Source organism: Zootoca vivipara, chromosome 5 (genome assembly GCF_965207765.1).
Source record: "Zootoca vivipara chromosome 5, rZooViv2.hap1.1, whole genome shotgun sequence".
In the NCBI taxonomy this organism is placed as follows: domain Eukaryota; kingdom Metazoa; phylum Chordata; class Lepidosauria; order Squamata; family Lacertidae; genus Zootoca; species Zootoca vivipara.
This window is the reverse complement of record NC_142588.1, coordinates 66,700,760-66,724,311: the sequence shown is the minus strand read 5'-3', so window position 1 is coordinate 66,724,311 and position 23,552 is coordinate 66,700,760. Positions and strand designations below refer to the sequence as shown.

At 45.9% G+C, this 23,552-nt stretch overlaps 1 protein-coding gene across 1 annotated transcript; it reads left to right on the top strand.

Moving 5' to 3' along the window:
• The first annotated feature begins 409 nt into the window (after positions 1–409).
• LOC148685718 (uncharacterized) lies at positions 410–8,036 on the top strand. The gene is made up of 2 exons (XM_088670824.1): positions 410–2,426; positions 5,826–8,036. The coding sequence occupies exons 1-2, from the start codon at positions 1,616–1,618 to the stop codon at positions 6,398–6,400; spliced, it is 1,386 nt and encodes a 461-aa protein (XP_088526950.1). The 5' UTR covers positions 410–1,615; the 3' UTR covers positions 6,401–8,036.
• Positions 8,037–23,552: the final 15,516 nt, after the last annotated feature.

The following is a 23,552-nucleotide window of genomic DNA, read 5'->3' as shown; positions in this document are numbered from 1 at the left end:
TTTTGATTTTTAGCTTTCATTTACTGCCTTATTTAGCTCCGTTTTGATTCTCCCCCTCCCCTCCCTCCCCACTCCCTTCCCCTACGGCTCGGCCTCGGCTGGGGGCGTTGGGAGTCCCCCCCCCCCCGCACAGGCATCCCACTTTATTTAAAGGGCGCACCCCCCTTTAGATTCCTTTAAATTCTTTAAATTCCCCCCCCCCCCCGCTTGCCTTGGCTAGCCTGCTGTGGCTCTTGGTGGGCAAGGGGGCCTTGGTACCCTGAGGGAGCCTTGGCTCCTGGCTCCTTGCCTGGCCGTTTTCCTGCTGGGGCTGGGCTGGGCTGGGCTGGAGCCACGTGGGTGGTTAATAGGGCTGTTGCCGGCTGAGGAGCATTGAGGCTGCTTGCGCTCTGCTGGGGGCCTCTAATTTGGCTTATTGGGGGCTGTGGCGTTTGCCGCCCCCCCTGGGGTGCCTGCGGGGTGGGGGTGCATCATTGGGAGGGCGCCAGGCCGTTATTGTGCCTGGTTTGCACGTTGCGTCCGCCATTTTAATGCTTGCAACCCCCTTTGCTATTAAGCAGAGAGCTGCTGCTTGTGCATTGGGGGGAGCGGTTTGAGGGGGGTTGCTGGGTCTTTAGGACCTTGGGAGGGGGTCCCCTCACTTGATTCACCTGGGGGGCCTCTAGTTTTTGTGTCCTGTATAGCGTTTGTTTTCTGTTTGCATCTGTTTTAGCTGAGGAAAAATTTTTTCCTGGCTGCAGTTTATTTCGAGGCTTGAGTGCTTGCAGCCAGTTTCTGGGCGTTTGGCGCCATCTACTGGCCACGAGTTGTTACTACACCTACAAATTTAATTGCCTTTTCCCTCAGCCTATATTGAAGTCCCTTGAACAGGCTTTGACTTTATTGTGTTGCCTGACTAGCTTATTGGGTCATTTTAACTTATTGGTTTCCTTTAATTACTTGATTTAATTTATATCCTTTTATTTAGGAATCTTAATTGATTCAATTGGATTATAATTGGCTTTGACCTGCGTGGGCTTGCTTTGGTTAAGTGAAAGGAAAAAACTTTTACTCCTTGCCTTTAATTGGAGGCCTGAGTACTGCAGCCTACTTTAGGTTCTCTATGCCATCGGCTGGCCTCAAGGGGGTTATCGCACCTTGTTAGTTTTGATACTGTTCCTTCCCAATAGATAGGGAATACATTGCTTGGCCTGCGTTTTGGGTTTCTTGCATTGTTTAATTGGCTTAATTGATGTCCATTGTTTAATTCAATTTAATTTTAATTCACGTTAATTTAGTTTTCACGTATTCTGGTTAAGGATTCTATTTGGTTGCGTGGGTGGGAGTTTGGCTTTGGCCTGCGCATTTCCCTCTCCCTCCCTTTTAGGGGGGGGGCCGGGGCGTGTGCCGGGGTCCGGCCTACACCAGCCTGCAATACAAGTCTAACTGATTTCCCTGGGGCCTTTCAGAGGCCTGGGTGTCCCCAAATATTTTGCAGTTAGTTTTGCAGATTGGTTGGGAAGGCTCCAATATTTGAGGGGTGGGGTGACGCCGCCTAGTGGTTAAAGTGGTAATACGCACCCCTGTGTGATTCCACGTGTGTTTGCTTGTTATTCCAAGTAGTTAATAGTTCAGGATGGCGGCCCACCCATCCACTTCAGGGAAATCTAAGAGGGTCATTAAGGGCGCTTCGCAGAAGCTGCGTTCGCCAGCCTCGCAGGCAGCGGGTCGCGTGGAAGCATTCATCGCTAGCATTGCTGGTGACCCACAGGCCCTGGCCCAGCTTGGATCTGGGCTTGATGCCTTATTACAGAACCCGGCCTCTCATCCTGCCGCCTCGACCTCTGCTGGTTTACCTCTGGAAGCAGGGCGGGAGGCGGCGACTACGGCCATGCCTCCAGACCGGCAAGGCCCAGACCCTCTTTCTGCCCCCTCTACCTCTGCAGGTGTATCCCTGGACCCTGGGCAAGCTACGGTGGCGGCGTCGCAGCCTCTGTCCCCCATGGCGACCATTCTGGAACTGCCTGAGACCACCACGTCTGGGCCAGCTGACTCGTCGGATGACGACTTCGTGGGGCCTTCTGGTGTTCTGATGCCGAATGCCTCTTCCACTCCTATGGTGGTGCCGGCGCCCCCTCCCGTCAAACGACGGAGTGAGGGGAAGCAGCCTCGGCGCACCAGGAGGGCGAGGCAGGCTAAGGGCAGAGTAAGTGGGCAAGGGCAGGGGGGGCGGACGGGGGCCTCCTCTAATGTTGTTGTTTCGCCCGTTGCTCCATCCCAGACTCTTGCCGTCGCCTCGCGGCGCGAGGGGCTTTCGTCGGCATCCGGCGAGGAAGCCCTCCCAGTGCCGGCTAGAGCGTCGAGTGGCGGAAAACGTCGTCACAAAAGTCGTTCCAGGAGGCGGGCAAAGAGGCGCAAGGACGATACCTCGGCTTCGACCACCTCAGGTTCGTCCTCTAGCTCCGAGGGTTCTGATCACTCTATGGGGTTGTACTGGGCTTACGGGGAAGTGGATTCTGGCCTTCCTCGTTGGGCCTGGGCTCGTCGAGCGAATTCGCATCGTGCTCGTTATGGAGCTGTTCAAGAATGTCTCGACGGAGAGTTGGTCCCGGAAACCACGGTTTCCACCAACAGTACTAGGGATATTATTCCGGGCAGTCACTTGTCCTCTAAATTGAGGTCTAGGATATTGGATGGTAAATATGTAGACATTTTTGATTTAGCTCCACCAGAGGAGGTGGTCCCTGAGCAAGGAAACGCCCTCGTTGGTACTAAGAAGAAAGGCAGGGGGAGAAAGGTGGAGCGGACTTTCGAGCGTTGGCTCGATTGTTATCAAGTTTTTTCCGGGGTAGTAGTAGCGGCATATCCCCGCAGGGCTCTACACCTTATCGTGTACCAGTCCATCGTAAGGTCAGCATATAACATGGCAGGGGAAGCGGCCGCAATTGCTTATGATGAAAGATTTCGCAGGCGGGCGTCAAAAATTGACACCGCCCGCTTTGACAGGAAAGACTTGGACCTTTGGACCACGTATGTGGCTCCGTCGGTTTCACGGAAACCCGCCGAGCAGCAAAGGGCTAAGACCCAGCCTTTTAAGGCGGCACCTAAATTGCGCTGCTGGGATTTCAATAAAGGACTGTGTCAGCGCCCGCGGTGTATTTATGCGCACACTTGTGACCGGTGTGGCGGTAGCCACCCGGCTGTTAACTGCTATGCGGGCCGGCGGCCCTTTCGTGGGGGTCGGGGAGGATTCAGGCAGGCGCCAAGGGGTTCCGCCCCTGCCCTCCCCGCTCCCCCCGCAGCTTCCACATCAAAGTGAATTGCTTCAGTTAGCTTTTTCTCCCATTAAGTTACCGGCCCTTAAACATTGGTTAGCCTCCTATCCCAATATTGAGGCGGCTGCATATCTTCGGGATGGTTTCTCCTTCGGGTTCCGGATTCCGATAGCTTCGGTTCCCCTGGCTAGGAATCCTAGGAACCAGAAGTCGGTGAGAGAGATGCACGAGGTCGCAAGGCGGAAGGTTAATAAAGAAATAGCCCTCCAGCGCATGGCTGGTCCTTTTGCGTCTCCGCCTTTTCCCAATCTGCACCTCTCTCCCTTGGGAATCGTCCCCAAGAAGGCTCCGGGTGAGTTTCGGCTCATTCATAATTTGTCTCACCCTAGGGACACGTCCGTGAACGACGTGATCCCTCCGGAGCTTTGTACGGTCAAATACGCTTCTCTCGACCAGGCAATTAAAATGATCAGAAAGTTTGGGCCGGGGGCCTTGTTGGCAAAATGTGATATCGAATCGGCTTTCCGATTATTACCAATTCATCCGCATGATTTTTGGTTGCTGGGCTTTCAGTTTGAAGGCGCCTATTATTTTGATAAGGCCATGCCAATGGGCTGCTCCGTAGCCTGTGCGGCCTTCGAGTGCTTTAGTACGTTTTTGGAATGGGCCCTTCGCACGAAGACCGGATTAACGGGGGTCACTCATTATTTGGATGATTTTTTAATGGTTTCTGCGGCCGATACGGGTGACTGCGTCACCCTGCTACAGGCCTTTAACGACCTTACCAATGAGCTGGGCGTGCCCCTCGCAGCGGATAAGACTGAAGGCCCAGCTACCAGGCTCACGTACCTGGGTATCCTTCTGGATACCGTTAATCAGACTTCCAGCTTACCTATGGAGAAGATCACCACGCTTCGACGGGTGATAGAGGAAATGCTGGTGCCGGAAAAAGTGACGCTTCGCCAGCTGCAATCGTTGCTGGGTCACTTTAATTTTGCCTGTAAAGTTGTGTCACCCGGTCGCCCCTTTTGTGCGCGTTTGAACAAACGCACCGTTGGCCTGCGTCAGCCTCATCACCGGGTGCGCTTATCGCAGGGTGAGAAGGCTGACATGAGGATGTGGCTGGTATTCCTGGAGGAATACAATGGGGTATCCTTGTGGCAGGATGTTTTAAACCTGCACAACGATTTCCAAGTGCACTCCGATGCGGCGGGTTCCCTGGGATTTGGTTTGTTTTGGAATGGCAGGTGGTGCGCACAAAGATGGCCCCCTGCTTGGCGGGACACTGAAATCACGCGGGATTTAACTTTTCTTGAGTTCTTTCCTATAGCAGTTGCAGTCCATATTTGGGTTGACGACTTCAAGGACCGCCGCGTATGCTTTTGGTCAGATAACCAGGCTGTGGTGACTGTCCTTGCGAAACAATCTTCTAAGTCAACTCGGGTATCGGCTCTGCTGCGGGCATTCGTGCTGCAGTGCCTGCGTTTTAACATTATTTTCTCTGCGCGTTTTGTCCCGGGCGTGGCCAACGATATAGCTGACGCTTTGTCACGATTTCAGATGGAGCGCTTCAGGTCCCTGGTTCCAGACGCACAACATCAGCCGGAGATTTTCCCGGATCGTCTTTGGAACCTTGGCAGCTGCTAGTCTTGCAGGGAGTAGCTGCTTCTGTTTCCCCCTCTACCCTGCGGGCTTATCAAAAAGCTTGGACTGACTTTTTAACTTTTCGCAGTCAGTCGCTCGCGGTGGAGGGAGCGGCCCGCCCCTCTTCTTCCCAGGTGCTTCAATATTTGGCACACCTGTTTCACCTGGGAAGGGCTGCCAGGACCATAAAGCTCCAGTCTGCGGCCATTTCATTTTTCTCGAAATTGTTTTTTAATAGGGACCCTTGCGCCAAATTTGTGGTGCGTAAGGCCATGGAGGGATGGGGTAGGCTTTGTCCTCCCCGTTCCCCTACCAGGAACCCGATTTCTTTTGATCTTCTCACTAAAATGAGATTGAAGCTTAGGGTGGTGTGTTGGTCTAAATATGAGGCCCGTTTGTTTTCGGCCGCCTTCTCAGTGGCCTTTTTTGGCGCTTTGAGAATTGGTGAAATTGTAGGGGGTCAGATGCGTCAGGGGGTGCCAGGGGGTTTGCTACTCCAGGACATACGTCTGTCACCAACGGAATTGTTAATCACGATTCGGAGTTCCAAGACCGACCAGGCTGGTAAAGGAGCAGTAATGCGACTGCCTGCTACGGGGCAGACGGGCCCCTGCCCGGTTAAGGACGTAGCCAAATTCTTGGCGGAAAGGCCAGCTGGGGAGGGCCCCTTGTTTGTGCATCAGGATGGTAACCCGATGACTAGGCTGCAATTTACTAGAGTTATGAGGAAGGTGATAGCGGCATGCGGTTGCGTGGCCGCTAATTACGCTCCTCATTCCTTTCGCATTGGGGCCGCCACTACGGCGGCCCACTGGGGTCTTTCGGTTGATGCTATTAAGGATTTGGGCAGGTGGAAATCTGCAGCGTATAGATCTTATGTTCGGAAGCGCTCCTAACTTTGTCGTTTGTTTTCCAATGTTTTCCCAGGGCTCGCGGACGTGCACATATGGATGGTGGGACATTCCATAGTCCATTGGGCAGGCCTTCGCGCTGGCCAAACGCCATTGGGTCCTCGACTTGGCCTTCCATCCAACATCCAAGTGACCTGGATGGGCAAGAGGGGCATGCGCTGGGGGGAGCTTCTCCCTTTGCTGCGGCGCAAAGCCCTCTTGCTCGGGTGCCCGTCCGCCCTGGTGATCCAGCTGGGAGAAAATGACATCCCCGCTGTGGACCCGTTATCTCTTCGCCTGGCTATCCTACGAGATTTGTTGGAGATAAGGACTTGGTTCCCTGATACCGTCGTTTTTTGGTCCCAAATGTTGCAGAGGATGCAATGGCGGGGTGATATTCCTCCTCTGGCTGGGGAAAGAGCTAGGAAGAGGGTTAACAGCGCAGCATCCAAACGGGTGTACGAAATCGGGGGGAGTTTGATTCGTCATCCCGTAATTAATGTTAGAGCCCCGCTTTTATATCGGGATGATGGGGTTCACTTATCCCCTGATGGGTATGATATTTGGCTGCGTGATGTGTCTGAGGGTTTAAAAAGTTGGTTAGGTCTCTGAGTGTTGGCGGCAAGCCAGGGCTGGCTTGATTGGCGGTTAGGCTTTTGGTTGGTTAATCGGTTGGTAGAGGGGGTGGCACACGGATGCCTACCCTCACCTCCGTTTGCTCCATATAGAAGTATTCCGTTAAAGGAATCTCAGGGCTTACACTCTTGTCCTTACCATCCCGCCATTGGCGGGAATGGTGGGCCCAATTTTAAGAGCAAGAGCCTTGAGGAACATTCTTGGTGAAGGTGAGGAGGGAATGACTGGGCGCAGCCACCTCCTCACTCCCAGGTATGTTTACTTGACTTCCATGCGGAAGTCGGAGCAGGAACTGTCCAAGCGGACAGTGGTGAGTCCTGTCCTATGGTGACAGCTGATGTGAGTCCTGCCACGTGGGCAGATGAGGTGAGTCCTGTCCAATGGTGACAGCTGATGTGAGTCCTGCCACGTGGGGCAGATGAGGTGAGTCCTGTCCTAAGGGGACAGCTGATTGAGTCCTGTCCTGGATGGACAGATGGGGATAGTCCTTCTTTAGGAAGGACGAGTGAATAACCAAAAGCCTAAGCCAACACTCGGATTAAAATTGTGTATTTAATAAAGTTGTGGCCCTAAATTATTTGCCAAAAACCAAACCATAATTCTGTTGTCAGTTGTGAGTTATTTAAGGTAATTTTCTGGGAAGCCTCGACACACAAAGCGCTTTATATCATCTAATATAAAGCGGATTGTGGTAGGGCTGTTAAGAAATTTAGCTTAGGGTTTGGTTTGTGTAAGGCCACAGCTCATGCTGAGTAATGGGGGGCGTGTGTATGCAAATTCCTTGGATCTGATTGGTTGTTGGGGCCCCTCTTAAAGCTGCGTCCACCATTTTCTGGTCACATTTTTGCCTGGCGTTTGAACCCCTCCCACCCGCCCTTTCTTTCTTGCAGGTTAGCACGACATTGCTATTGCCTTCGGGGCCGCCTGTATTCAGGGGTCAGTAGGAATTTTTCCAATTGGCTGATTGGCTGTGCCTCTTGGTTTTCGCCTACTGCGCTAGCAAATTGTCACAACTTGTTAGGTTGGCGGTTAGGCTTTTGGTTGGTTAATCGGTTGGTAGAGGGGGTGGCACACGGATGCCTACCCTCACCTCCGTTTGCTCCATATAGAAGTATTCCGTTAAAGGAATCTCAGGGCTTACACTCTTGTCCTTACCATCCCGCCATTGGCGGGAATGGTGGGCCCAATTTTAAGAGCAAGAGCCTTGAGGAACATTCTTGGTGAAGGTGAGGAGGGAATGACTGGGCGCAGCCACCTCCTCACTCCCAGGTATGTTTACTTGACTTCCATGCGGAAGTCGGAGCAGGAACTGTCCAAGCGGACAGTGGTGAGTCCTGTCCTATGGTGACAGCTGATGTGAGTCCTGCCACGTGGGCAGATGAGGTGAGTCCTGTCCAATGGTGACAGCTGATGTGAGTCCTGCCACGTGGGGCAGATGAGGTGAGTCCTGTCCTAAGGGGACAGCTGATTGAGTCCTGTCCTGGATGGACAGATGGGGATAGTCCTTCTTTAGGAAGGACGAGTGAATAACCAAAAGCCTAAGCCAACACTCGGATTAAAATTGTGTATTTAATAAAGTTGTGGCCCTAAATTATTTGCCAAAAACCAAACCATAATTCTGTTGTCAGTTGTGAGTTATTTAAGGTAATTTTCTGGGAAGCCTCGACACACAAACACATTACAAGTATTAATATTCTTTCATTCTTTTAGGAGTACAGTATAGCATATGATCTTGATCTTGGATAAATGATGTGAGTTTTAAAATAATAATCACTGACTGTATCTTGAAACCACACACATTACCTACATGGTGAAATGCTTATCAGATTGTCGAATATAGCTAATCTAGGGCAAATTGTCTATAGCAGTAGTAAATCAGCACTCGTAGGGAAATCATGATGCTATCAGAGCTGAGTCAAAACAGCACAATTTGAAGAATGGTTCCATGAAGGCCTTTCTCACCAGAGGTTAGAATAAGTTACAAATCTGTTTGTATTTGTGATTTCTCTCTCTCCCAAAGAAGAGCGATTTTGTTTTATGCAGACAACAACATCTAACTTGTAATTAGGTAAAGGTAAAGGGACCCCTGACCATTAGGTCCAGTCGTGACCGACTCTGGGGTTGCACGCTCATCTCGCATTATTGGCTGAGGGAGCCGACGTATAGCTTCCAGGTCATGTGGCCAGCATGACAAAGCCACTGCCGGCGAACCAGAGCAGCACACGGAAACGCCGTTTACCTTCCCGCTGTAGCGGTTCCTATTTATCTACTTGCATTTTTGACGTGCTTTCGAACTGCTAGGTTGGCAGGAGCTGGGACCGAGCAACGGGAGCTCACCCCGTCACAGAGATTCGAACCGCCGACCTTCTGATCAGCAAGCCCTAGGCTCAGTGGTTTAACCACAGCACCACCTGGGTCCCAACTTGTAATTAGAGAATGTCTAAATGAGCTTTTGCTCTAAAGAATCATCAGTATGACCTCTGGAATGCCAAGACACTTGGTTTAAATCCTTAAATTATTGTTCATCACACTGGCAATATTGAGCACCTGGTTGTTGTTGTTTTTTTTAAGAAAACCTTTTATTTTTTAAAAAAAATTATTAGAATTTTATTTACAACATAACACAAACCCCCATCCCCCCAATACACAAATCCACCCTCATTAAACGTGAACATAACATACAATACAAACAACCAAATAAAAGACTACCTTTATCCTGTATCTGGCCTCCTTATTTACCTGTACTTCTTATAAACTATTTCCTTTATGAATAATTATTAAGAATTTTCTAATTATAACTTAAATATCCATAAAGTCTCCTGCAGACATTAATCGAAACAAGTCTAGGTATGTATTTGAGGGCACTGTTTTGTGAAGTATTCTCTGCATTTCCCCCATGCTTTTTGAAACTCTTGTCTAGTGTGATCTCTAATTGCCTCTGTTAATCCAGCCAGTTCAATATACTCTCACAGTTTATCTTGACATTCCTTTTGTGTTGGCACAGTTTCTTTTTTTTTACAGTTTTTAGCAATTAGAATCCTTGCCACTCCTGTGAGAGGAATATTTTTTCCATGTTTTTTTTTAGAAAACCTTTTAGTAGGTCTACAAAACATTTAAAACTGGAAACTAAAATTGGTTTCAGTTCACATCACCTTAACAGGTATGCACTGGTATACTCCCTTGACTTCCAGGCTCTAGAACATAGGGAAATGTGTACAGTGTGTTTTAAAGAATTATGCAGAAGAGACAGAATTTCAAAATTGTTGTAATTGTGTCAGTGTTACCAGTTAGAAACACTTGAGAAGAATTATTTCAAGGGAGAACTAGCAGTTACTGGCATGTTCTGTATATTACATTGCGGATCATGCTGGTTTTCCCTGAAGACAGACAAGAGGTTTTAAAGTGGAGTTACAATATTCAAGAGGGAGAACCCTAACTAAGAGGGAGAACTGTCTATCACTATTTCTTCCATTGAGGGTCTGAGGCAGGAATTTACAATACCAAGTATTCAGTTTCAGCATGCACTCATATTTACCCATATTGCACTTTAACCAGTAGCCCCCTGCCCTGTTTAGTAGATAGGAAATAGTCACAACCTGCAGTAACACACCAATAGACCTACCATTACCGTATATCTAGCTTGCCTCTGGATGAGTAATCATGGTTTCCATAACTAGTAAGTCTTCCTCTGATGAAAATACTTGCAGTTTTCTTAAGCATTTAACAGCAGATTTCTAATACACCCACTCAGATGTGAATCCCATTAAATTAAGTGAGCCTTAGTCCCAGGCAAGTGGCTTTAGGATTGCAACAAAAGCCCATCCCTTATAATATTTATGCAGCTGTCCATTCTCAGCCTTACAGATGAGAAGCTAGCAAACTGTCTGGTATCTGCCTAGTGTACAGTGTGCAAATAGCATCTTAAATGCCATGAAATATCAATATCTATGTCTGATGGCACTGTAAGAACTACCTTTTAAGTCAAGCAAGGTCAAATCCAAGTCAATGAATTTGTTTACGCTTTCTTGTGTAGAGCTATGGGTGAAATCCCAAACTGTATTTTGACTGGCGTAAGGGATATCTTTGCCATCTCTCTGTGTACAAGCTCTATTTTCTGTGCTCACCTTATCAGCCCAAGGGCAAAGTCTAAAATTAACATCTTTTACTCGTACCCCAGCTGCCCCAGCAGCCTCTCAGTAGAGGAAGGAGCAGCCTTGATTTATGCAGGGAAATAATTTATACACTTTGGCATCCCATTAAAAAAAAAATCATAGTAACCCAATCCAGCTCTAGCAAACTTGAAAACGAACTATGATCACAAGCCTGGTGGTTATACTGGGTGCTAACACATTTATGGCAGAGGAAGGATAATCCTGGCGGATTTAGTGAGACTAGTGAGAATGACAAGATACAATGTGACATTATAGGATCTTTTTACAGTACGTTAAACGCTGGCACTCCTATCAAAAGACCTTTTTATTTCTACCTGGCTCTGGATGAATAAAAAAAGCAAACCCACTCTTTCCTGGATTGCATTAGGGTGAAAATGATCAAAAGATGATATCATGACAAGAAAAGAAAAAGCCCAAGACATACTATGCCAGCTTGCCATTTTTAACTCCAAAAAATGAAAAAGAATGCTCTTGTTGTCCAAACCACAAGGACTGTACTCTAGTGATACATACACGGATCTAATAAATTTAAAGCTTATGTTTGAGTTTAAATCCATTGACTTCCTTATTTCCCACCCCCCGCTTTTAACGTTGCACCACATGTAGCTTCATCACCTCTGCCAACTCGAGAATTTACATGTTATAAGCAGACTTTTGGGGATTACCATTTAATATGAATAGCTCTTTAATAAATCTAACAAATGTTGGCACAGGCAAACATTTCCAGATAGGGTGGTCATATACCAAAAGAAGACGGTAAGGTCTTCCAAACCTTTAAGACAGGCATCCCCAAACTTCGGCCCTCCAGATGTTTTGGACTACAATTCCCATCATCCCTAACCACTGGTCCTGTTAGCTAGGGATCATGGGAGTTGTAGGCCAAAACATCTGGAGGGCCGCAGTTTGGGGATGCCTGCTTTAAGAGGACTGAACCAGGGTAGCATTCATTTCCACCGTAATGGGTGAAGCTGAAGCTCAACGGTGCTGATCAAAGGCAATTTGCTACCTGTAGTGCACCCTCATGGCCCTGAAGTCTTGCAGCACCATTCAGACACCAGTTCCTGCCTTTATCGATTCCCAAGTCTCATAGCAACACCTAAAGCTGTTTACTCCGCACTGCTTCATGGCAGGGTCAGCCTTGCACCCTGTCACGGCTTGAACGCTGAGATGTAGCACAGTTCAGTGAAGATGACAGAGATGCAAGGTTACACAGTGAACCTGTAGTTAACAGTTTTATTATAAAATCGGAACAGGAATATACGGAAACTCAAGAGATATGCTCACTCATGTAAGCTCTTGCTCAGAGTGGCTTGCTCCTCCCCATCTAGACTATTTCCCTAGGTGTCATATCCCTCCCTCTGCCTACGTGTAGCCCTGATGGACCGTTCCTGTCTCTGTTTTGTTCTGCTACGTGGAGTAGATGCCTTGTTTTTGGAGTGGGAGCCGGAGCAAGCAGCCTTTCAGCAGAGACATTGTCATCTGGTGGCAAGTCTGACTCCCGTCTTTGCTCAGGGCTGGGGCATCTGCTTGGTTGCCACTGTTCATCACTTCCAGAACCTCCCATCTCCTCCCCTCCACCTCTGGGGTGTGTGCCGTTGTCCACCAGTCTGAACCTGGGTCCAGACTGTGCTCTCCTGCACTGTCCCTGGAGGCATCTTGCTCAGGCAGCTTCCACCACTAGCTAATCCCTGATACATTCGTAGACATTGCGGTCCAGCCCAAGGGCCACATTCCATTCTAAGCAACCTTTTGAGGGCCACAGGCCAAAGGTGGATGAGGCCAGAATATAATGTTTATCCTGGCAAATCAGGCTATCTTCTACATGCACTCAAACATACCTCTCAACCCTCCAAACGTACAAAGGTTAAAAGACTAAAGCAGATTAATAGTTTAAAATTACAGTACCTCAGCTTTCTAAGCATCTGGGTGTATAGTGAGCTAAGCATTCTAGACCATATAGCGAAACAATGAATCCTATTCTTTCAAGCTTCCTTATTTTTTCCAGTGCCAGTGTCTTTTTCTTAGTGTTCTTTTCTGCGGTTAGCAAACTAATTGGCCAGTGGAGGTGTCATCAAAAATTCATCTTGGATAATTAGATGTTGGACTCGTGTTATCCTTGAGGTTTAGATCATTCTATTTTCATCATCTGCACAGTTCACGATAGTAGATATTTCACAAAAATAGACTGAGAATTTTCTTATGTCGACGGGGTTGCAAGTACGGCTCTCTCTTAAAGCACTCCAGGTATGCCCTAAGCAGATTTGCTGGAAAGGCAACAAAAGGCTTCCTCTTCTGGAACGTGTCCAGAAGAGGGCAACCAAAATGGTCAAAGGCCTGGAAACGATGCCTTATGAAGAACGGCTTAGGGAGCTGGGTATGGTTAGGCTGGAGAAGAGAAGGTTAAGGGGTGATATGATAGCCATGTTCAAATATATAAAAGGATGTCATATAGAGGAGGGAGAAAGGTTGTTTTCTGCTGCTCCAGAGAAGCGGACATGGAGCAATGGATTCAAACTACAAGAAAGAAGATTCCACCTAAACATTAGGAAGAACTTTCTGACAGTAAGAGCTGTTCGGCAGTGGAATTTGCTCCCAAGGAATGTGGTGGAGTCTCCTTCTTTGGAGGTCTTTAAGCAGAGGCTTGACAGGCATATGTCAATAATGCTTTGATGGTGTTTCCTGCTTGGCAGAGGGTTGGACTGGATGGCCTTTGTGGTCTCTTCCAACTCTATTATTCTATGGTTATATTAACAATGCTGCATGATTGTGTGCTCTTACAAGGGTTTTGTTTTGTGATGAGAGTGTCAAAATTCTTGCAGAAGCTGCTTTAATTTTTTTTTGTTTTGTTTCATGATTATTGATAGGACTGTGGCAAAGAATTGGTTCAGAACTTGCTTTGAAGAGTGGGTCACTTTGCTTCAGAGCATCAGAGTGACATCAAATTTTGGTTTAGACCCAAAGCAGACCTTCACTTTGGTTCCTTTTCTGAAGCTTTGAATGACTTTATTGGAATGATAGAAGTGACAAATGCATATAACTTTTATTTAATTTGGGTTCAAAATTGAATGAGATTTGCTGATCTCTTGTTCTGTGGGAATGAAAGCCACCAAATTGCAGGGAGATTATAACTTCTTAAAACCTGGAGGCAGAATTGAAGGAAATTTGCAGATCTAGTAGTCCATTCTGTGGGGCTTGAAGGCTGCCAAATAGCACACAGATAGGTGCAGTTTTATTTGTGCTATGTACCTCTAAAGTTGATTTGGGAGGAGAAAACATACCTTGTCATGTCTGCCCCCCTCCATCCTATGTGGCCAACATGAACTTCCCATTCTCCTTCTTCATCCTTGATGTGACTGTACTACTACATTGTTTGCTGCACATTACAACACTGTGTATTTGTATGTGTAACGGAGCCACACACAATTTGAAACACAAATACTATACTTCAAATAAGTCTGATTTTTTAAATAAAAAATATGGTACCAGAGTCAAATAAGGGTTGGTGAAAGTAACTACTCACACAAATCTAAATATGTTCAAGGGAGACACAAAAAAACAGCAACAGTAAGTAAAATAAAAAAATAAAAATGTGTTTTTGGAAAGGATTTTAGGAAATGATTGTCCTGGAACAAGGAATTGCGACACTGAAGGAATAAAAGACACCACATAAGCAAAATACATACTCTTCAAATGGTGCTACTGCTAAGACAGTTGTCAGGTGGCAACTCCCACGGCCCAAAAACATACAAAGACAATTAATGTTCTTACTTTTTATTCAGTATTCAGAGAGAGAGGCTTTAGAACCCAGCCTCTTGGATAATGGCATTGCCCCAAGTGAATCTCCACCCCCCATCTCTCCCACTTCCTCATTCATCATCTTCACCATCTCTACGAGTGCTGACAAGTGCCCTCTGCTTTTGAGCTCTTTGCTTCCCTACTTTCAAGGCTCACCGGGTTCTGGGGAAGGGGTCGGGGTCTGGAATGCTTTCTGAAGACACCGTGTACATCAGCTGTTGCCCCCCTGGTGCTTCCTCTTCTTCCTCCTCCTCTCTCATTATTTCTCAACTTTCCCCTTCATCTGCCTCTGAGCTTTGACCTCCCTCAAACCCCTGTTGTAATTCTGAACTGTCTTCCTCTTCTCTGGGAGGGTCAAGCTGGGGAGGCGGTCTCCACAATTCCTCCTCTGCCCAGTCCCTGACAACAGTCAAATTAGCGAAGAGCGGTGAAACACTGCAACAGCTTTGGATATATTATTCTATGTCCTTCCCAAAGCACCCTGACTGGAATTAAAAGGAGAGCTACACCCTGCTCCTGTGTCTCCCTGTCCTCTCTGGATGCCATTTAAAATTATAGACAGCCTGGTAGAAGTTTGAAAAAATATATACCTTTTGCAATAAGGAAAGTTATGAGAAAACCCACTGGAAAGTGGGATAACATTTGCTATTGACACATCATCTAACTGCTGCTTAACCTGATTTGTTTGATGACTATTATATATAATCTGATGCTCATTCAATAGCTAACATCATCGAATATCCCTCCAAACAAATCAGGATGAATGCTCAACTAACAGGTTTTCTGGAAACACCCTGAGTCGCTACTGTTTTGAATCCATGCTTTATCTGAAGCAAATGCACAGCACTAGTGCATGACTGTCCTCCTGTTTTATTGCTAATATACTGTCAATTTTATGAAAACAATGATGCTTTATGGTTTCCCATCATTTTAGCATGGTCACCCCTTGTATTTTGTTAATAGTCTTGCTAAAAGCATTAAGAAAATCGGTGTTTTCATTTCAGTGTTGGAATGAAAGTTGATATGCACATTTGCAATATTGTTCTTCATTTGAACAGCAGCTTGAAAGAAGAACACCAGGCTGACTGACATATCTGGGCTACGGCCCGAAGGCATACAATACAACAACCTTGCTGAAGCTAAGCAGGGTCAGTGCCTGCAAGGAAAACCACCTGGAAGAAAGGTGGGGTATATATTCTTGAGGTTGGAGAAAACAGGCAAAATGTATCATGATGTGGTTCCTAAGGTATGGCTTCTCAAGTATCATGATTACGGTACTTAATTTTATTTCAGAACTACTCCTGTACAAAGACCACAGTTGACAAGGTTTTTGTGTTCCCACTTCCCAGGGCACATAATCATGGTTCTGTCCAGAGAGTAAAATAAGTCCCACGAGGTTACAGAAATCAGAGGAAGAAATAGACTCTTTAGTTTTGCAAAAGTAATGCTCTTCACATTGCAAAAGAAAGAATTGTGATTTGACCCTAAAGTGTTTTCCAGCTTTCCACAGTTCATACAATGCTTAAATAGAAACAGACAAAGAAAGAGTTAAAGGGTATCCTGACAGCACTGCAACAATGACAGAAGGACATAAAACATCCTTCAATTTCCTTTTGGAAGGAAAGAATTTTTATTTTAAGTTACACCTTTTTATCATCAGATCCACAAAGTCACCAGACCTGACAAATCAGTACGGCATAATCACATCAATCTGGCATTTGATCGCAAATATAATTTTTTGGGTTCAAGAGAAAGTCAAACTGAAGGACACAACTTTCTCATGCAATGCTCCACTTTCTGATAATGTTGAGTAAATGCAGAGAGATGCATCAGAATATTATGCCTGATTTCTATGGAATAAATCACTCGTTTATTTTTTAAAGACGAAGTGTGGTATGGTATACTTTAGCACTTTGTTACACTGGACTGTGTTATAGAAATCCTGTCATTAACTCTTGACAATGTAAGACTGTCTTTATAAGGAGAAAAATATATATAAGAAAGTCTATTCCTGTGTAATGCTAAATGCTGAAACATCTTTGCATTCAAGTTCTTATGATTGGGCATTTGAACAGTCTATATTCCACGGAGGAGACTCTTGAGAGTCCCATGAACTGCAAGAAGATCAAACCTATCCATTCTTAAGGAAATCAGCCCTGAGTGCTCACTGGAAGGACAGATCCTGAAAGCTGAGGCTCCAGTACTTTGGCCACCTCATGAGAAGAGAAGACTCCCTGGAAAAGACCCTGATGTTGGGAAAGATGGAGGGCACTAGGAGAAGGAGACGGCAGAGGACAAGATGGTTGGACAGTGTTCTCGAAGCCACCAACATGAGTCTGACCAAACTGCAGGAGGCAGTGGAAGACAGGAGTGCATTGCCTGGCGTGCTCTGGTCCATGGGGTCATGAAGAGTCGGACATGACTAAATGACTAAACAACAACAACAACAACCTCTTGGCAATGAAACAGGTCATGAATAGTTTTCAGCCAGGGGAACACCTTCCATCCTGGGCAGCCTTCAGCTGGCCTCATTCCAGTGGTGGCTGTGACCAGAATCAAAAGTGGGTAGAGCAACAAATGTAAAATGTACCATTGACTTGTTTCTACACACACTCACACAACCTCCTCTGTTCTCCACTCAGGCAAATAAAAGGATAAAGGATACATTTCAGCAAGGTAAAAACACAAGGAGGGAGCAGAGCAAGTTAGGTGAGGAGTATGGCCTGGGGGCAGGGACTGTGGCCAAAGGTGAATCTAAGGAGAGTGTGACCAGTTTGGTCATACCGGGAGCAGAGCTTCTGGGTCACTACAGCAGGCACCACAACTATGACTTAAATGGAAGGCGAGAAGCAGGGGCACGAGAGTTTAGCATCACAGGGTGCCACTGGAATTTGAGATGCCAAGCAACTGTTGTGGCTAGGGACAGGTTGTGTCATGGGGAGTGTATTGAAGGAAAGGTGGGTGAAATGTAGCCCAAGTCATGGAATGAGTGCAATTGTGGGTTTCTCTTAAATTGTGAATGGGGTATTTGACCTGCTAGATGACTATGATGATTCTGTTCTCAGTTTAGAGAAGTCCCAATGTAGTTTTGGGAGACTCCACCCAACTCAGGAGGATCTGTGAAAATGGAATCAGCTGTCATGCTCAATCCAACAAATAACTCCTATGAATTTCATAATCAAATGCTATATTGGCTGAGATTATGGTCTCAGATGGTTTATAACTTTTATGAAGCAAATCTGTTTTCAGTTGAAATCGGAGGCCACACAATTACTGAGATAATAAAAATAACACCTTATATAATTTATTATTTTTACCCATCCTGTAGAATACGAGTAATAATCTTTGCTAAATCTAAATGGCAGATTGAATTTTGTATAGGTGGATAAAACAGTATTCAGAGGGGGGATGCTGAAAATATATTGTGGGCTCCAAAGGTGGTAGTTATTTCTTCCTCCAATCTGAGGGTAAATACAAATACTGCTTTTAAGGAAGACTGAAGTAATTCCTTCTCAGTATAATAGCAATGCCTTCAATTTTGTACCTTCTCGCAGCCTTCAATTTGCTATTTACAAAGTGCATTTAAGAATAATGTTTTTTTCCCATTCTTCCTAGGGAACATTAAACCTTACTATTACAAAGGACTCCTGCTAGTATAAAAAGATTTCAGCCACCAACTTTTTCTAGGACATATGAAAATCCAATAATGTCTTTCGGTGAGCCATCACGTAGCTCCCTTAGAGCCCAATTTTGCCAGCTGCCAAACATTTTCAAATGGAACTAAAGTTGCTTAGTGCGCCTCGGTTTTAGGAAGGGTTACTGCAAACAGGAATTCTTGAAGCCAGAGTAGAAACAGCAACACACCCATCTTGCCTCCAAACACTGGTAAAATGGACGAGTGAAGAAACTAGTCCTTGGAGGGTGACCAGGATGTGAGACATCACTAGGCCAACTGGAAACACAAAATATTGGTGTGGTAAGCAGGAGGAATGGAGAACAGGAGCATGAATCTCTGCAGAACATGGAAAGAGAAACTGGGTGGAGTTGGCTGTTAGTGAGGGGTATCAAAACAGAGGTCTGGCTTTAGAGCCAGGTAAATGCAAGAGAGAACTTGAATATGCTTAAGAAAGTTATGTTGTTGTCATATAGCTAAGAATTTTGATGTATCCCAAGCCATAGATACCCTGAAAATGTTTTAACCTGGCAGCCATTTTGAAAGAGGGCATGCCTGTACAGACTATTTCTTGCAATGTGAAGTATTTTGTCCATCTACTAGGCAAGAGAAATTCCCCACTGTGCAGGATAACTCTTATATCAACAAAAATCCTGCCTGTGAAATATGGCCTTCACACAATATTTAATTTAATATATTTTAAAGACTCCATTCTTCTTACTTCATTATTAGATTACTCGAGGCATTAAGCACATTAATGAGTATCCTTTCAAACTCAATTTTAATTCAGTTTGAGTGGTAACACTTGGTGCTTTTTGGATTTTTGTGGCCCAGAGGCCAGTCTGTGATACCGCCTTCATATGCGACACAGCAGTTACATTTCAACCTTAAAGAGTACAGCTGAGCTCCTCCTTAACCCCAGCACAGCACGCAGTACATTCTTAGTTAAGCAGAAATGTGACATTTTGTGAGACAAGGATGAGATTAAGAAAATGGCATTAAGTAAAATAATTATCCCTTAATAGAATCAAGGACCGAATAATTTCAATGATTAGAATTGGATCATGTCAACCTGATAAATGAGATGGATTTGAATGGAAACTGAAGATGGTTTCTCTGAACTTATTGCAGAGGAAACTGCATAAGATAGAACCAGGTGGATGCATTAATATTTTAGCTGTCAAATTTACTGTACAATTTACATGTCAAGTGTCACAGTGATAGGCTAGATAAATGCCTGCTAACCTATCCTGCTCCTTACTAAGAATATTTTTATTTTTTATTTTTTTACATTGCAGAGTCAAGGACTGGTCACTTCTTCCTCTCTCCCTCCATCTTTTTTTGTCACATTAACTTTATGGCAAATGTTTCGGTCGTGTACACTAGCTCCTCAAGAGCTCTGTCAGACAGTAACTTGAAAATGTCTGAAGTTTTACACCATGCAAAACTTTATCCATAGGAAAGATTGGCTACCGATATTGTGCATATTGAAGCTACGAACATGAGTTTGACCAAACTGCGGGAGGCAGTGCAAGACAGGAGTGCCTGGCGTGCTATGGTCCATGGGGTCACGAAGAGTCGGACACGACTAAACGACTAAACAACAACAACAACAAATTGTGCATAGACATGCAGAGTGCGGATGGGCTTTCCCAAAGCGCAAAGTCCTATTTTCTCCTTCAGTCTAGTCTTTCGCTTTGGAAACTGTGGAGGCTTGTGGTTGGGCAATGTGAGCACAGGATGCTGAACTCAAGAAAGGCAGCTTTTTAGAGATCGGCTGGCAATGACTTCCAGAGTTGTGGAACCACTACAGGAAAAACAAACAAAAAACCCTCTCTCATACCACTGTTTTCACCAACCACATCATCCCCAATATAAATAAAGACAAAGAATTAAATTTAAATGTTTTTGGACAGGCATAATTTTGGCCACAACTTTATTAAAATACATAAAGTGTGACTGGTATTGGCTTAGGCGTTGGTATTAAGCAGGGATCCAGGAAAAGTAAACATCCAACAGAGGGAGCTCCATCAATCTGTATTGACTGGGCATCACCCCTGGGGCTCCCCTAAAAACATCCCAGATTTCACGCGGGCTATGTCCTCCTGTCTGGCGATATCCCCCAATCTCTGAGCGATCATCGCTTTAGCGCGGCTGTATGTCATGGACTCAATATAAAGGGAGGACAGACCACACTTTTGCACTTCCTCTACCACTTCCCTTTCCCATGGAGATTTAAAATTATCCCTCAGAATCAGGGGGGCCAAACCCATCGGTCTGAAACATAGTTTGAGCCATAGCCATAATTTCGCTTTCAGGGCCACATACATAGGCTTGGCAACCGGTCTCCAATCTCATGACCGCACCCGCAACAGAAGGGGGGATCCTGAGAATGGCCCTGAGGAATTGTGATTGGATAGATTCCAATCTTACAAAGTCCCTACGCGAACCCAAGGCAATGCCCACCAGCAGTAGTGGGAGAACTTTCATTTTAAAGAGTCGCTGGGCAACATCTACTGTTTGTGCCTGTTTCTTGGAATACAGGGATCTAATCAACAGAGCTGCTTTAGAAGCATTTGTGGCTATATATTCTCTGTGTGCCAGGAAGGACCTGTTTGATCGAACTATCTGACCCAGGTATTTGAAGCAACTAACCTGCTCTATGGGAATACCATTAATTGACCACAAATTAGGTTTTGGTCGAGCAGCAAATACCATTATTTTGGTCTTGGCATGATTAAGATGGAGCTCGTGTTGGGTCACGTATTCATGAAGAGCTCGAAGCATCCTCCTTAACCCAGTGGGGGAGGTAGCTAAGAGGGCGGCGTCATCCGCATACAGGAGGACATTCAAGGCTCTACCCGCTAATTTTGGTGGATGGAAAACAGCATTGGTCATATGGGCCACTAGTGAGTTAATATAGAAATTAAATAGGGCAGGGGCAAGGAGGGAGGGAGCTGCAGGGGCCGGATGTCCCTGCTCTGCAATGGAGCTGCCGCTGGATATGAATGCGGGGCAGGGGTGCGCGGAGGAGAAAGCAGCTTTTCTGGGTTTTAAATAAATCTAACAGCTGGGAGAAGCTCCGGCTCCACGTCCGGCTTGGCTCTTTAAGCCACCCTCCCCTCCGGACGCATCGGAAAATGGAGGGTGCCAGGACCGTGCAGCCGCTTCGGTCTCTTGCCACCGAGTGGCTTAGCGGCTCCTCGCGTCGTGACCCGCGTCGCGTCGTGACCCGGCCGGCTTCCTTTCCGGTGGGTTAGAGGTGTATATTGGCGGCCGCCAGGCACGTCACAATGCAAATCGCCCTTCTCGTTGCCGCACATCACGGCACACTAGCCAGTGTCTCGCGGCACAGTAGTGTGCCGCGGAACAGCGATTGAGAAACGCTGGGTTGGGGAATGACGTTCCGGGGCCGAGCACAACATGGCCCCTCTGTTAAGAGGATCCACCTTGCCAGTTAACAAGCAGTGCTTCCATCATTGATCTTGATGTGTGGGCAGTTTGGTATGAGTGAAGGATGCCCTTCAAGCTCAGACCTAAATCATTCAAGGCTTTAAAGCAGGCATCCCCAAACTTCGGCCCTCCAGATGTTTTGGCCTACAACTCCCATGATCCCTTGCTAGCAGGACCAGTGGTCAGGGAAGATGGGAATTGTAGTCCAAAACATCTGGAGGGCCGAAGTTTGGGGATGTCTGCTTCAAATGGTTGGGGAAGCCTCTAGAACAGATTTAGGAGGTATCCGGCCCACTTAATAGGCTAGAATCTCTATTTGGAAGGAGAGAACCACTGGATTGTCGGTATATCTGAGCAGCCTTTGAGAAACCGGTGTAAAAAAAAATATGGCCATAAGTGTCATCTGTAAACATGAAGAGTTGCAATCGAACTATTTCCTTACATTGCTTTGGCAAAACCAGCATGTCTGCTGCAGAAAATGGTTGAAGAAAAGGGAAAAAAGAAAGAAATGCAACGTAGTGCACATAGATGATTGCTGAGTGCCAGAATAGCGAGGCAACCTTCACGCAACCCCCAAACCCTATGTAGATTGCATGTGGTATCAGAATCCTGAGATCTTACTCATGCTCAAGTTGTTCCTCCAAAGGTTGAAGGGTAGCACCTCAGCCCATTGCATCACCTCATCACTTGTGTATGCCAGTTGCTCTGGGGAACTGTAAGAGATGATAGAAAATCCTTAATATTATCTGACAGTGCAATGTAGTGTGATTATATATATATATATATATATATATATATATATATATATATATTCATTCTATGATTCCGGAATGACACTTCTCAGATAGAATGTCCAGTCAATCTCACAGCATGATGGAAAACAGATGTAAGATTAGGATGCAAAGTAGTTTTCCAGATACTTGGTCTCAGCATGCCATACAACCCAGCCCCAGAGTTAACCAGCCAAGTGCTGACACATGTCTTACAGCAAAATATCACTCACAGCCACAGTTCAAAGGGCCTGCTACCCTCCAGGGCAATTAATACAGCATCACGTTCAATGGTGCTTGAATCAAATCCATGGAAATCTCAGGGGAGGAATAAAGAAACAGTCTCAGAGCTCAGACAAAAGCAGCATGCAGCAGGAGTTACACAGTGCGTCTTTAAGAAGATGTCCTGCCCTTAAAACACTTGCCTAACAATGTAAAAAAAGAAGCAGGAGTCTCCTCCCACCCCCACCGACTTCATGGTTACCTTCCTGTAAGCATTGCTTTGAGTGCAGGTTCAGGTACTAGATGTGCTCAAAGTATGTTTATAATGAGCAGGTAATTCCTACATCCAGGGGCGTGCTTGAAGAACTGGGATACTGGGACAGTATCATTTCTCTTTCTATTTTACTTGGCATATTTCACCCCAAGGACAGTTGGCCACACTATGAAATTTATCCAAAAGCACCAATAAATTATTAGTGCTATGCTTTATCCACATGTGACTTCTTAGTTTGAGTTGGCTTTTAAAAAAGGTAAATCGGGGTGTCTGGGAGGGAGCAGAACAAGATACGGTACTGAATATAAGCATTGCTGCAGGTAAAGGCAATTCCTGCTCTCTGCTAGGTTACCAAAAATCTCACCTCTGGCACATTTGCATGGAACTCAAGCGGACCAAGCACTTGTGAGCATGTTTTCTGCACTGCTTCAACACCAGGCTGTCACACCTAGCATGCCATTTTCTTGTAATGTTCCATCTCAGGGTTAACATGGTTCAGCCTCCAACATCTAGCATCTAGATCAAGGGAAGTAATAGTACCACTGTCTTCTGCTCTGGTCAGACCTCACCTGGAGTACTGTGTCCAGTTCTGGGCACCACAGTTCAAGAAGGATACTGACAAGCTGGAATGTCTCCAGAAGAGGGCCACCAAAATGGTCAAAGGCCTGGAAACGATGCCTTATGAGGAATGGCTTAGGGAGCTGGGCATGTTTAGCCTGGAGAAGAGAAGGTTAAGGGGTGATATGATAGCCATGTTCAAATATATAAA